This window comes from Canis lupus, chromosome 24, assembly GCF_011100685.1.
Source record: "Canis lupus familiaris isolate Mischka breed German Shepherd chromosome 24, alternate assembly UU_Cfam_GSD_1.0, whole genome shotgun sequence".
In the NCBI taxonomy this organism is placed as follows: Eukaryota; Metazoa; Chordata; class Mammalia; order Carnivora; family Canidae; genus Canis; species Canis lupus.
In genome coordinates this window covers 47,558,129-47,573,529 of record NC_049245.1, presented here as the reverse complement: position 1 = coordinate 47,573,529, position 15,401 = coordinate 47,558,129, and the positions used below count along the sequence as shown (strand labels likewise).

Genomic DNA, 15,401 nt, shown 5'->3' with positions numbered 1-15,401 from the left:
TCTCTCTCTCTCTCTCTCTCTCTCTCTCTTTTTTTTTTTTTTTGACTCCCTGAGTGGATCATGTGATAACGTATACTCAAAAAATTACTTGGAAAGTTTGAGGTTTTTTTTTTAATGTGGTTTTAGTTACAGTTATATCTATAAATGATTTCCCCCCCTTTTTTTTTTCCTTAGGAGCTTACTCTACAGGAACAGTCTTGAGATGATCTTTGTTGTTACCTGTGAGCAGTGACGGACAACAGCTGTGTTCGTGGACCAAGCGATCTTATCTGTCAGGTGTTTGGACCTCCGGAAAAGTTGCCCAACCGAGCTTTTGGTGTTTGGGCAGGTAATGCAGCACCAGTGCTAACATCACCAGCACAGTTTTCACTTAATAGATTTGAAAATGTGTTCCTGTTTCTGAAGTGGCATTTTATATGAAGAACCAGTGTAACATTCATATTTATTTGAAATACTCTAAACTTTAGCCATAAGATGTTTAGACAAATGTTCAGCCACATGCTGAGAATTTGACTCAGGACACTGTTTTATTTTTCCGTTGGCATTTTATTGGTACAAGTACCCGGCATCGTATACTTCCTTTGGTAATAAGTGTGTTTTGTTCAGGAGAGTTCTTCCTGCAGAAAGCCTCAGGTGACCAGAAATGTGGTATGGTCCTTGGTGGCACACATGCTGATACCACAACCGCTCCCATAAGCTTCTGTGTGGCCCAGGAGCAAGCTGGCCATGTTCTAGGGTGAGGGTTCTGTAGAGCTAGCAGGAAAGTGGGAAGGGACAGCACTTCGTGGAAAGTAAAGAAATCTGTTTGCATGTGGTTTTGTATTTTATATCTTGAAGGTTTTCATATCCTATCACAGTCCTTCCCCTATGATGGAAAATGGCATAAAGGCTGAGTCAGCATTAGCGTTTCAATGCGATTGAAGCCTGGATTGAAGTTTGGAAAAAATTTTCAAGGTATATATGATCTTTTTCAGGTTTTCTCATTTGAAACAGGAGCTGAGTTCATCATAAGCATGATCCTTTAATAGTCTATCAGAAAGTGAGAAAAAATAAGTACACTTAACAGCTCCCTGTCATTATTTTCAAAAGTAGCCAACTTACCTCTTACTGCATAACAGCTACCCCCGGAGTGGGGGCTCAGGGATCTGGGCAGGGCTTAGCTGGGCAAGGCTTAGCAGGGTGGCCCTTATCCCCACAAGATGTCCATGGGGGCTACTCAGCCCTTGGCTCACAGCAGGGCTGGGGGGGGCGGGGTACCCTTCTCTCTAGCAGGATGCTTGGACCACTTACATAGCAGCTCAGGGCTCCAGAGTCCAGTCCTGTTGCACACTGGGCCTCAAGACAGCCTGGCAGTTCATCCATCTGCTGTGCCCAGGGTGGTGGGAACGAGCACAAGGGTTGCTGAGCTCACCAGCTCTGCTCACTCCCTTGCACTGCTTGTGCTGTTCATTGTTGGAAGGCTTCCCTGCTGTTTGTGTGGTGGAACCCTGTACTGAGCAGCTAGTGCTGGAGGGATGGGTTTGAGTTGCTAGCGGCAGTTGTGTACTGAACGTTAGATGTGTGACTGTTGAGACTTCAGTCCAGAGTCTCCTCAGATCTTCTCCCATACTACCTTTTAGGACCCTTGATCAAGATAACTTGTTTGAATGGATACCTTCACTTTATCTAGGTAGAAAATTGTTTCATCAGTGTCCGTGCTCCCTCCTTTGTGTGAAAGCTGTGTGTACTTGGAGCTCAGAAATTTGTTATATTGGCAAAAAAAGGTCGCCTCATTAACATTGCTTGTGGTTTGGTTCCGTTTCACCATTAGATATGGATGAAAAAGGTGACCCAAGCAATGACGAAGTACCCAAGGCCATCAAACCCACCAGCAAAGAATTCAGGAAAACTTGGGGCTTTCGAAGAACCACCATTGCCAAGCGAGAGGGCGCTGGGGATGCCGAATTAGACTCTCTGGAGCAGCAGCCCCAGCAGCAGCAACAGAGTCTCTCCTTGCGACGCAGTGGGAGGCAGCCAAAGCGGACTGAGCGGGTGGAAGAATTTCTTACAACAGTCCGACGGAGAGGAAGGAAGAATGCAGCTGTCTCCCTTGAGGATTCCAGTGAACCAGCATCTTGTCCCGTCACAGATGTGGAGACAGCATCTGAAGGGAGTGTGGAGAGCACTTCTGAGGGGAAGGGCGGGCCCACGTCTGGCCCCACGGGTGATAAAGATCAACCAGCTGTCTCTGTAAAGGCCAAAGGAGGTGAGGACGAGGATGACACCTCGGACAGTGACAGTGATGGGTTGACTTTGAAAGAACTTCAGAACCGCCTGCGAAGACAGCGGGAACAAGAGGCGGCCGACAGACCCAAGAGCCTCCAGAGCCGCCTGAGGAAGAAGCGCCGGGAGCAGGATCCCACGCAGACTGTGGATGTGGAGGCGGGTGATGCCACAGAGAGCGTGCTGCCCTGCAAGCAAGAGCCCAAGGCTGAGCAGGGCACGGTGTCCCAGGCTGAGAAAGATGGCGGAGACAGGGAGCTGGAAGGGAAGGCCGCTCAGGGAATTGAAGGCGGAGACCCCGGGGATGTAGGCAGGCAGAAGCCTGAGTGTGAGGCCTATGAGCCCAATGCTCTGTACTGCATATGTCGTCAGCCGCATAACAACAGGTAGGCCACAGAATGGGGGTGGGGTGGTGCTGATGGTCCCCAGCTTCCAGAGATATCCACGGCATGAGGACAGTGAGGGAGATTTTTGTCCATTTTGAGGAAATGCATTCCAGAGCTGGGCTGCATGAGTAACTTGTTCACTTGGAAAGGATGAATGAGGCGTTGATTAAAGAAAAGTCACAGAAGGGTAGGGACTTCCTGTAGCCACACGGGGCTTCCCACTGCTGCAGTGGGGGGTGGGGGGGGCACAGGAGGCAGCACAGGCTAGGGCTCTCCTGTCATCCTGGGTGTCTCTTGCACAGCACCACTCTAAGCCTACAGGAGCACGTGTGGGCAGGCTGTGATTGGACTGCAACTAGAGCCTGTCTGACTGGATGCTGGGTGGTATTGGGGAGCTACCACCTGGAGTGTTCAGTGGGATAGAGGTGTGCAGGTCTCTAGGCTAGAATGCCGTGAAGCCTGCAGCTCACTCCAAATGCTTCTCAAAAAAACCCGACACATAATTGTTTGCTGATAAAGTCGAGAGAAGGGCATATGGATATTCCTTATCTGTTCTCTTTCTCTGTTTTGCTTTTTTTCATAATAGGGTGTTAAGATCAATACAGCTTTTTAATACGCCTAAAATCGAGTGTTTATCGTATTTTCATTCCTAATGCCAGTATTTTTACCATTTTAGGTTTATGATTTGTTGTGACCGATGTGAAGAATGGTTTCACGGCGATTGTGTGGGCATCTCTGAGGCCCGGGGAAGACTCCTGGAAAGGAATGGCGAAGATTACATCTGCCCAAACTGCACCATTCTGCAGGTGCAGGACGAGACGAACTCAGAAAGCACAGAGCAGCAGGAGGCCAAGTGCGGGCCGGCAGACACAGATGGCACAGACTGCACAAGTATAGGAACAGTAGAGCAGAAGTCTAGCGAAGACCAAGGAATAAAGGGTAGAATTGAGAAGGCTGCAAACCCAAGTGGCAAGAAAAAGCTCAAGATATTCCAGCCTGTAAGTACTTGTCTGAGAGGTCACTGATAGAGGGTGACCTTGTAGGTCTCAGACTCCCATCAACAGAAAAGTCAAGACTTGAAGAGTTTCCTTCTTTTGGAGCTGTTTAAGTTTTTCGCTGCAAGTGGCATTATGTTTGCTGCAGGCTGGGCTCTGGGTGCAGGTGATCCTCTGCATGTGGTTTCGTGGGCCTCCTGTGTTCTGTGTTCCTTGGGACACCACAGGGGACCTTTCTTTATTTAAATCTTAGCAGCCGCATAGACTATTCGTATCAAGCTAATATTTTCCTTAAACGAACTCATCTTTTAAAGTTAGTTTTTCCTTAAATATTCTTTTTGGAATCTCAGTTTTCACATAAACGTATCAACAAAATTATTTTGAGTTCCAGAAGTAAACATGCACCTGTTTCACCTGACCTCACCACTCTGAGAGGGCTGGTAGTCTTGTACCTGCCTCACTGTGAGACACCAAGAGCTGTGCTGGTGGGAGGGGTTGGCACTGAGACCACTTCATCCCTGGTGTCCGAGGCACCTCGCATGGCGGCTGCTGGCGTCACCCTCTGGAACAGCCTCAGGCACTCTGGTGCTCCCACCATCTGGGTGTTAGTCCCCTTTGAGGCCGTGGTTCTTTGTCACATCTCTGGTGTGTCGCTAGCTTCTGATGCTGAGGGACACTGCTACAGGCTCTTGTAAGCATGTTCCCCTAGCCCTTCCTGAGGCCCTAGATAACCTTGAATTGGAGGCCTGTCCTTCAGCAGGTGTTGGGTATACAGAAGGCCTGAGGGCTCTGGAAGCCCCAGGGTGGATGTGCTGTGAGGTCTGGACCATCTAAATGTAGCCAGCCTGGAGAGGTCAGGACGTACTGTATGATATATAGTAATGGTATTAACTGTGTCACATTTGGTTATTAAAGATTCATGGAGACGTAAATTAGTGGGAAGAGTTACTTTAATTTCACATTTTTGTTTTTCATGTTTGAGGGTAGATAAGCTTAGATTCTATTCTTGGTCAAGCTTGGATTCTATGTAAAAAAAAAATAGTCTCAGAAAATCTAATTGAAGAGATAAGATTTGGCTCAAGTACATTTGAGGGACACGTTCATGTGTGTTTTAGTCTTGACCATCAAAAAAAAAAATACTTTATTATTTTTTTTTTTTTTTAGTCTTGACCATCAAAAAAAAAAAATACTTTAGCAATTGTTAACAGAAGCAGTAGGGTTAGGTCTTGTTAGATTCCTCTGGCTGCATAGCAAGTGACCAAGTCTTAGCAGCTTCACACAGCACGCATTTATTTAAGCTCAGCTGCCATGGTCAGAAGCCTGGGCTTGGCTTAGCCAGGCCTATGCAGGGGTCTTAAGAGACGGGACCCCTCTGCCAGTGTAGGCTGGGGTCTCATCAGAGGCTTGGTTGGGGAGGGACCCACCTCTGAAAGGTTCCAGTGGCTTTTGTGTGTGAATGTGCCCTGTGCCATGTCTGTGGCTCAGCAGTGCTAAAAGTCACTCACTGTTTGAGATTCACATTGAATGGGTGTTCCTGGATTCCACCTGGCAGCCTCACCCTCATGGAGGTCCCTCACAGGAGCCACTTGCTTCTTCAAAACCAGCAGTGGAGTCTTCTCTCTACTACAAGGCCCAGCCCCTCTTGTGACATTTTCTCTGGATGAAGCCAGACCCTTTCGATTGCTCAGAATCGTCTCATTTGGAACCTTAGTTACATCTGCAGAACTCCAATTTGCCCTTCAATGGAACCTTATTAATGGGTGTGAAACCCCATTTTGTTGGAAAGGCCCCAGAGCATGTGTGTCAGGGCAGAGTCCTAGGGCCCCCGTCCAGTTCTGCCTGCCACGGGTGGTGTGAAGTGTAGTTACTGTGGGTGCCCTGCCTTAGGTTGGATCGAGTCGGGCACTTTTCAAGAAACAAAGATAATACTTTGTGTATTAAAAATGCTGTTAGCGTCTCCTAAAATTAGCAAGCTCAGCACTACAAATAGAAATTTTACAAAGTGCTCTAACTGCTAAAATTGGTAAGTACGTTGTTTGAAGCCACATGTTTTGTTCTGCAGGTTGTGGAGGCTCCTGGTGCCTCAAAATGTATTGGCCCTGGGTGCTCTCACGTGGCGCAGCCTGACTCAGTTTACTGCAGCAATGACTGTATTCTAAAACATGCTGCGGCTACTATGAAATTTCTGAGTTCAGGTAAAGAACAAAAACCAAAACCTAAAGAAAAGACCAAGACGAAGCCAGAAAAGCTCATTCTTCCGAAATGTAGCGTTCAGGTAAGTTGATCGAGACCACCCATTTGAAATGGTTAAGTGTCTGCGTGTTGCAGGCAGGCACAGTTGATGGGTTTGTGATGCGTGGGGGACATCGGGCACAGGCGGAGTGCCAGTGGGATCAGCTGACTCATCCTCCAGCCTTCACGATTTCCGTGTCTGTTACACACAAGCATATATTCTCCCTCTCGCAGAGGGAGTCATTAGCACTGACCGCAGTGATGCAGGTGCAGGAGGGAACTGAGCCTTCCATCCGGGACCTGGCAGTCTTGGGAGAAGAGCTGGGGTTTGTTGGAATCTGTGTGGCATTTAGACTCCAGCAGTTGGAGGTGGGAAGTGGGTGTGTCTTGTTTCAAGACCTAGCTCTTGGAATTGTCTCTCTCCTGTGCTGTGTGTGATTCGAGAAGAGTCCTGGGTGCTTAGGAATCACAGGAGTGATTCCCTCCTCTAAGCCCTCGCCAGGAGTGGCTCAGGTCAGCATGGTGTATTGTGGCCCCCATTATATCTGTGATGAACAAGGCATAAGTAGTGCCTTTGGGGGAATTCTCTCAATGTTTTTCAACACTTGTTTGGCCTTTAGGTGGTATAGTTTTTCAGACCAGTGATTGTGAGTTTGGGGAACCCCAGAGCAGTACTTGCTGCTGTGCAGAGTACCATGGTGACCATGCCAGGCACCTGGCAGAGGAGGCGGGACACCGCTTTCCTCTGGTCTCCCAGTGTCCACAGTGTTCACCCAGTACACTGTCACCCAGGTCCTCGTTTGTGTCTGTCCCTCCATGGGGACCTTCAGATTGCTCAGATGTGCTAGTGTAGCCCAGCCCTGCTGCTCGGCAGATGCAGAGCCCCCGGTGAGGGTGGTGAGGGGCTTCGAAAGACCCCAACTGTAGAGCATATCATGACCTTTGTTGCAAAACACGATGAGCAAAGGCTCCTCTCTGACCTCGTTAATGATTAGGGTTTTGCTGGTTATCCAGGCAGGCATTAGAATCTCTTCTCTGCACAAAAGACCAGCTCCAGACAAGAAAGAAAACACCGTGAAGAGGGCGACGATGGCCCCAACGAGGAGCGAGGTCCTCGCGAAGGAAGCGACCAGTGAAGGCACGCCGTCCTGGGCGAGCGACCACAATTACAATGCAGTAAAGCCAGAACAGACTGCTGCCCTCTGGCCACCACTGTTGTATAAATGTATGTATCACCTAGGGGTAGTGTCTGGAACCCTCTTGGTCTTTCTGGACAGCTGTCACATGGGCCTGTCCAGGACCAGGAGCTTTAGCCATGGTTAGTGCTGCAGCTGTAAAGACGGAAGCAGATGCCCGAGCCCTGTGAACCTCCTCAGTCTGTCGGCCCTACCTGTCCATACACACCTCAAAACGCTGTACAAACCTCATTGCTAAATGTCTCACCTGGCACCTAATGTGTTTAATCTCTTTAATTTTCACTGTCGGGCTCCGGTAAGTATCTCTGGTCTTCGGCGAGGTTGTGCTGGGTAGGTGCGCTCCTGGCACCCAGACTCTGGCCTGTCTCAGCCCTGCTGGCTTAGGAGTCTGTCCACCTTGTCTGTTCTCTGCACTGGGAGGGCTCCCCTTCCTCTCGTGGGAATCCACTTCTGCAGGTACTGTTGCACCTGATACTCAAGTGTGATTTTCAGGAGTTAAATTATTTTTGATCCAACAGGAATTTTTTTCGTGTGTGACGCAAATACTACACACACGCACACACACACACACACACACATATTCAAGTGCCAAAGGCTGTTTACCACTGCTGCATATGCTCCAAGGTAAGTGAGTTTGACCTTCTGGCCCTTGGAGCAGTGCCCTCACTGAAGGGAGAGTGCCAGCAGCACCCAGGACCTGACTCTCTCTCCTGGAGGCCTGTACTGTCGGGTCAGACCATCCCCACCTCCACCCCTGCTGGTTCTGATAGCTGCACGAGGCCCTGGTCTTTTCTCTCCATTCTGGCTTCTCAGCCAAGCACTCCTAAAATAAGTTTTGAAAATTTAAATTGATCCATAGGGCACATCTTAGTCTATTATTAAGATTTTCTTTTCTTTTAATATTTATTCGTGAGAGAGGCAGAGGGAGAAGCAGGCTCCCTGGGAGGGAGCCCATGCAGGATCACGACCTGAGCTGGAGGCAGACGCTCAGCCGTTGAGCCTCAGCGCCCAGGCATCCTTGTTTTCATTCAGTTTTAATTTATATGTGTTTTATGTTGTTTGTACCTTTTACGAAAGTACCAAAAAATTAAGTAGCTTTAAATTCCCAGACTATAAGTGTGTGCTGCTTATTCCTGCAGCTGGATGCTCCCACGGGTCCATGCTACAGCTGATGGGGTTGGGAAAGTGTGTAGCTGCTCACTTTAAGAATGTAAGTGTCCCGAGGCTTGTGGAATGGAGTCTTAAGTAAATTGCAAGGCAGTTCTAGGTGGGTAGGGGTGGGGGAGGTTAGGGGTGAGCTGCTCAATCACAGGTTAATTGATTGCTGTATTTAAATAAGTCCCTGATACACCTTAGGTGGTTTGAGGTAATTCCATGCTAACAACATATTTCAAATCTTAAATGAAGTAGCACGTTTACGGAGGTCATGCACATACCTGGAAGTAAGCATCATGGACCAGTGAACACTGAGGGAGCAGTCGCTTTGGAATATGGTGCTCCGGAGCTCTGAGTTGGTCATAGGCACATAACAATAAAAGGAAGCCGGGTCAGGAAGCCCAGAAGCCCTGGGTGGCTGGCTTCAGTACAGCTCCCATCCCTACCATCCAGACTTGGAAAGCTGCTTCGAGGCTCCCAGGGTGCTCCCAGTGTGAACACGGAGGGTGAGGGTGGGGGAAGACGAGGGGAGCACTCAGGGTAGGGAGGCCCAGAAGGAGGCTTGCTTCTGCTCCTCCTCACCTCTGCTGCTTTTTCTGCACATCAGCTCACTAGCTTGACCTGCTGCAGGTGGGACAGAGAAGTGTGTCTGATGGCCCTTTTCAGCACATGTACATCTCAGAATTAAAGCTGATGGATATCCACAATTATAGCATGCATAAGGGACATATTTTTAAGCTAGTTGCTTCTGATCCTTTTTTGTTATCCCAGAAGTGTCATCTTCCGGTCACTGGTAAAATACCCGACTTCAGCCTCGGTGAGTAGCAGTTGTGTCTCTGCCTCTCCCCCGAACCATCACCTCACAGTGGGGATGTCAGGCAGCACACACACATGCAGCAGAACCCTACGTGCCACAAGGATCCCCTCCTGCCTTTCTGGCTGGCTGCAGCGCATGCTCCTCTGGGTTGGGCTAGGTTTGGGATACAGCTGGTGTTGGGACAGGTGTTAGGAGGAACCGTTCCCACGTTTTGACTTTGGTGCATATCAGGTCTGTGGGGAGATCCCCATTCAGCCCATAGTGGGAGTGCCACTGCCCAGGAGGTGTCTTGGGCCATTCCGTTCCCCACCCCCACCCCCAGGCTCCTGCTACTGACCCTGGGTTGTGGGTAGGGAGAGCTGTCCTGTGAACAGGGTGTGAGGGGACCTCCCATCAAACAGGCAGGGATTTGGCAGCCTTTCTGCTTCTCCCCACGGAAGGATCAGCAGAGATGCTTTGCGTTCTCCAGGTGATGAAGTTCACGTATCATTCTCCCTAGTTTTTAACTTTCTGAGGATTTCTGTATGGTTCCTTTTCACATAGAGAAGTGACTGCTGCTTCACTGCTTCCCTAAATCATGACATTCCTGTTTTGATAACTATTTTTTTCTGTTCTTTTTCACTATTGGGTCAACCTCCCGTTGTCAAAGCATGAAGAGGGCTGAAAACTTTTCTAAAATGTCCCTGATTGATTGGCATTTGGATGTGGAATTCTAATATTCATAGGCACAATTCCTGGTATCTGGGACCCCCAAATGGCTTATTAAGGGACTTAAAACACTGGGATTCTGAACAGATTTTGACTGGATATGTGATTTCTACAGTTTCATCTAGCTTTGAGAATAGAATGGAAAACCATAACCACCTCTGTACACCGAGACTCAGATTTGTTAAAGCAACCTGATGCAGATAGAAACATTTCCCCTGTTAAGTTCACGGGCACACCACACAGATGGTCCACCTGCTTGTGAAATGGAGCAAGGAGAACACGGATTGTCGCGAGGATAACTAGTGGTGTGGGCTCCAGAGGCACGCTTCAGAAACCCTGAGCAGAAACCAGTTTCCTATAATAAATATTCAGGGGATATTAGGGCCCAAGAATATATCGTAGAAATGTAAATCCTTGAGAGTGGGTAGTCGTGAGTTTTATCAGTTACGTGAGCCATTTTTAATCCATCTATTCCAGGATTGTCATTGGCAATAAAATGTGGTTGGGGACAAATCATACCTGGTACATCTGAACCAAGGTTCTCCCCCTAGTAAGAGGAAAATCGAAAACTTGGACTGATCAGGGATTTAGCTTGACAACTCTATGCTATCCCTAATGTCTGGAATTCCCTTGGTTCTCAGTGGTATTCTTTTGGTATTTCAGACTTTTACTATTTACAAGCTTAAGAAACAGCTACCTTGAGAAAATGAGGTCAAGGAAAGGTTTCACGTGTACATGAACTTGAACATTGGAGTTAAAGCTACAAGTAGCACCCAGTGCTGCCTCCTTAGTTGTACGGCAGCCACTGGAACTTTCCAGCAGGATTGGCTTCACTCCACCTGCCCTCCGTTGAACTTCGTATGACCTTGGGGAGCTGTGGGTCGACTGGTGCCTAAAGTGGGAAACTACAGGGACGTCCCTTTGGTGGCATCAGTGTTCTAGAGTCCATGGTTCCCTCAACGATGCCGCTGTGAGCCCTCCGATACGGCACAGGAGTTTCAGGGGCATTTGCATCAAGTCCTGATTCTAAGTGTATGATGCGTCCCCGTGCAAATAGCTATATTCTTTGCTTCTGTAAACCAAAGAAGTGCTGAAGTGAAGGCTGGGCCCTCCTCTAGTGGCAAGAACCTGGAGAAGTTGAGCTAGAAGCACGCAAAGGTAACTGCTGCAGAGCCCCAACTCTGGTCTGCACAGGGCCAGCAGCCTTGGGGTTTTCTGCGGGATGGGGCCCTTTGGGACAAGGGACTGACGGGAGGGTCAGTGGGCTCTCCTAACGTTCCCCCACCCCCCTGTGTTGGGTGAACTAGTAAACAATTAAGGTACAAATGATACTGGTTAAAAGCTCATCCTATTAAAACTGGTTGTGCCTGTTAACCAGTTTGAGGGATCTCAGGAAAGCAGCAGTTCTACTCCCAAGTGAGTGTCAAGTCCAGGATCCCGTCCTGCCCTGGCAGTGGGCTGCTCACCCAGTTCCATTCCTGTAGTCAGGAAGAGTGAGGCACCTGTCCCCACCCCCCACCCCCTCCACACACAAGGCTTTGATCCCATTTTGTTTGGTTCATATTGAGGGATGATCTGACCGGTTCTTTTTTATAGATCACCCATTCAACCTGAATCAGGTTTGGGGTTTATTTTCAAGATATAACGTGTGAAACTTGTTTCCAGGTGTATACTTGGTCTTTTACAAGTGGAGAGTAACAGTGTAAGTCACTCAAATATTGGACACCAGTAAGAAAAAAAAAGCCTAGAACATCTTTGTGGAGCCACGCCGTGATGGTTTGGCTGCGATCTACATAAAGACATTCCAAAGATGATGTCTAGCTGAAGAGCATCAGGGATGTAGCTTATGCTTTCTTGAGTGTTAATTTGGGAATACATATTTCCTGATACGAAAGCAAATTGGTACTTTATTGTGCTTCCAAAAAAAATTTCACTTTAAAACAAACAGGCACAAAAAGCAAACTGATTTTCTCTTGCTACTGTTAATTTGACTTTTCACAGCAGGAGAAGTCTTGACGGGCAGACAGAGCTGGAGTGGGAAACCCGGTTGTGCACGCGTCCCCCTGAGCTGAGCACGGCACTGCGGCCTGCGGGGGCCCTCGGGGCCCTGGCCTTGCCCTTCCTGTGGTAGAGCCCTGGGGTGCGCCCTGCGCTTGCCGCCCAACGCACTGGGGACCCGGCAGGAGTGGGGGGCACGCGGAGGTCGCCGGCAGTGGGAAGCAGGGGCTGGGTGTCAGTCTGGGGGGGGGGTGTCACGTGTGGTCTCAGCGGGACCTTTGAGGCCCCCCCCGCACCCTGGAACGCACCCCTACCTGAACGGTCCTCCCGCCAGAAGCTCACTGTTCTTTTTTTGGCTTTTCCAGCCAGTCGCTCGGGCGCTGGGCCTGCCTGAGAGGAGGGTAACTTCCATCTGGGGATTTTTAAGGAAAACTGGTACCAGTCGGGGCTGGACGAGAGCACAAAAGGCGTAGAGCCCCCGCCGCCGCTCTGAGGGCTCAGGCCGCCCGGGGCTGCCGGGGCCGGAGCCGAGCCTCACCTGGGCCGCCGCCTCCGCCCGAGCCCGCCCGCCCGCCCAGGCCCGCCAGTGCCACCCAGTGGCCGGCGATGCTGCGGCGCCGCAGCCTCCGCCCGGCGGGAAGGTGGCCGAGGAGCGCGGCCGCTGTGGGCGGCCGGGCCGGGGGAGGGCTGGGGCTCCGCAGGGCTCTGCAGGGCTCCGCAGACTCGCCTCCTCCCGCAGCCACCAGGGCCTGGTGCCCCGGCGCCCCTGCCCTTGCCCACGAGCAGGTCCTGGCCCGCGTGGGCACCTCGCCCTTGCTGCCCGCGGCCCTGCAGTGCTTGGGGGAGTCCTCGGGCTCCTGAAACCACCTCGAGCGCTCTCCTAGAACAGCACTTTCTGGTTGGTCACGCAGTTATTCTTTGCCCTTCTGTAAATTCATACACGGCACGATACACCGTGAATTCAGATGAATCCTCAAACAGTTTTAGCTCTGCTCAAAAATACTAGTGTTCCTGTCACCTTGAGGACATTGCAGCACTACATGGGGTCTGTCTCTGGCAGGAGCTCACACAAGTCTAGCTTGCAAGGGGACCAACTGCAGCTGTGTCTCCAGCACTTACCAGATAGGCACTTGCAAAATACTGGCACATTTTAAACATTTCCTGGTAGAAGAAAGAGGGTCATGTCCAACTTGCTGGTGGAGACCATCAGTTTCAGAACATTGTACTAAGAATTTACTTCTCTGATTATACCTGTCATATGCTTCCCCAAAGCACAGGGGATAATGAAAGTTACTGTAACGAGTAACAACTGGTTCTATGAAATAGCATGATTTTTAAGAAAAGCCATCCCGAGTTTTTGAAACAGATTGCCTATTTACCATTAAACCGTTTTTGGATAATAGGTCACTTTAATCACATGTATTGAGAATGTCCTAAATATAACCTTGCTTTGGAGTTCTGCTGAATGAGTGGGGAAACCCTGCTTAGACAGGCGGTGCTGCTGATCTTAGGCTCTGACCGGGACATCTTGCAGTGAGTGTTCTTAGAGTTAAGTTTTTCACCTGCAGCCACTTAAATATCAAGTGTCAAAGACACGGGTGTCCTGTACGTGACCAGCCTTCCTGGGGTTTCTGGAAGTGCCTTAGGCCAGCTTATTTTGAGCATGCTCTTAAAGTCTGCTCCACAGAGTTTCGTCTTGCTGAAGGGCAGGGACTGACCCGTTCTGGGCCTCAACTTTTCACGCTGGCTGCTGCTTCCTTCACGGCTGCTGGCGGGCAGATGCCTCCCTCTGCTCAAGGCCCGTGTGCCCTGGGCCTTGCCATCTGGCCCTGTGTCCTTGCTGTGCTGCCCTTTCCTCACTCCCGCTTCCCATAAGAAAAAGTACCTCCATCTGTTTGACTTAACCCCAAACTAGCAGTCCTCTGGGCAAGGTGGACCTTGCAGCCAAATGTGAGCTGAATGTTGAGGTGGGGTACTGCCCGAGGCCTCTGCACCTGACGTGATGCGGTGCTCCGAGGAGGGTCGAGGTTACCTCTCGCTTCAGGAGGCATTCTCGCTGTGTGGAGTGTGCTTCCTTTAAATGAAATCCAGTTCCCCAGGGCACAGCAGGGTGGATGTGGCATGAGCCAGCTGCCCTGGGACAGTGGGCAGGGGAGGTGGCCAGGCAGCTTAGGCCTGAGGCTACCGGCAAGCGCCGGGCTCTGGTGGACAGGCCACCCCGGGCAGGGGCAGACAGGAGGCATGAGGCTGGAGAGCTGTGTGAGGTAACCATACAGGATTGAAGGGCGGAACTCCTGCCTGGTAGTGAAGCAGGTTAAGCCCTGCCCTAAGTTGGGTCCTTGCAGTAATGCCGTTGTTACAAGCTTCATAAAATGGTCAAGCCTTGTTTATCTTAAAACCTGGGAAAACCTTGAGATGCCAGGGCTTTCCCGGCTGCTGGAGGAAGGGGGTCTGTGGGAGCGTTGCCCTGGCCCTCCACGAAGACAGCCAGGCACCCACAGTGGTCTTGGGAGTGCCATCCCCTGCTCAGGCTTCTCTGTGGGCAATCCTTCAGATTGAGAATTTTCACCCTTGTTCGTTAGAACACTGACTGCCGAGTGGATGGTTTTTAATCCCTGGGTAAAACCGAAAGGTGCTGGAGCACATGTGGAAGGCTGACTGCGAGGTTCGAGAGGACCCCGGACCTGGGGAGACAATGCATCCGAGGGTCCTTCGGTGGCTTGACTACCGCCCTAGGTGGCGTTCCAGTGTGCTGCCCTGGCTCGCTTTCCGGGCCCACTGTTGTGACCATTTGGCTCCTCCAGACCCATCATTGTGCGCTGTGTGCAGCACCTCTGGCCTTGCTGGGGTCACCACTTCCTGACCAGCCATCACTGTCCTTGGAGGGCCGGCTGGCCGTGGGACCGAGGGGCCACGGCACTGGCCCGGAACCCTCTTCCTTGCTCACCTGAGACCTTGATTCTCATGGTCCAATACAGTACGGTTATAATCAATCCTTTATATTCTCTCTTTGTGAAGAGAAAGTACCGGCATCATAGAGTCTTGTGCAAGTTGAGCAGTTTTGACTGCATCCTTGGTTAGACCAAAAGTGCTCATTTATTCTCTTCCCCCAGTAACGGGTACAAGCAGAGGGCTGCCTGTGGGGACATTGTCACACAGCCACTTTCCCTCTTGTACCAGCGTTGTCATTTCCACTCGACTTTGGTCCAGGCCATGGTGAGCACCTGCATGCAGCTGCAGGCCCGTGGGCCACCCTCCCAAAGCCCGGAGAGTGGAATTTCCATTGGAAGAGAATGTCTGTCTGACCTGTCCTGGGATTTTCTGAATTCGTGTTTACAAAAAATTACACTTGACCTCTTCATGAAAGTGCTTTTCTACATCAGTTTTTTTTGTTAATGCACAATTTGCCTTTCAGTTTTCAACCTTTGCCAATGATTGTAATTAAGCCTATGGCAACTTGGGTTTGTTACTTAAAATAAAAGGCTTAACGTAACGAAGTACAGCAAAGCATATTTTTCTGAAACAATATGTGCTCGTGCTCATCTGTATGGCTGGCAGCCCTTAATTGTCACACTTCTTTCCTCGATTTGATAGTTATTTTAAGTTGCTGTCCCACAGTCACGCAACCATGCAACTGCCCCCAGCCTCACTA

General features: G+C 50.1%; 1 protein-coding gene across 6 annotated transcripts in view; it reads left to right on the top strand.

Annotated features, from left to right (window-relative positions):
• The window catches only part of DIDO1 (death inducer-obliterator 1), a 49,451-nt gene that overhangs the window by 16,539 nt on the left and 17,511 nt on the right, over positions 1 to 15,401 (top strand). For all 6 annotated transcript variants that reach the window (XM_038572817.1, XM_038572818.1, XM_038572821.1 and 3 more), the window contains exons 2-7: positions 175 to 328; positions 838 to 954; positions 1,811 to 2,648; positions 3,325 to 3,646; positions 5,706 to 5,918; positions 6,890 to 7,100. In XM_038572817.1, coding sequence (XP_038428745.1) covers positions 912 to 954; positions 1,811 to 2,648; positions 3,325 to 3,646; positions 5,706 to 5,918; positions 6,890 to 7,100 — 1,627 coding nt within the window. In that variant the 5' untranslated portion in view covers positions 175 to 328; positions 838 to 911. The remainder of the gene's footprint in view (positions 1 to 174; positions 329 to 837; positions 955 to 1,810; positions 2,649 to 3,324; positions 3,647 to 5,705; positions 5,919 to 6,889; positions 7,101 to 15,401) is intronic.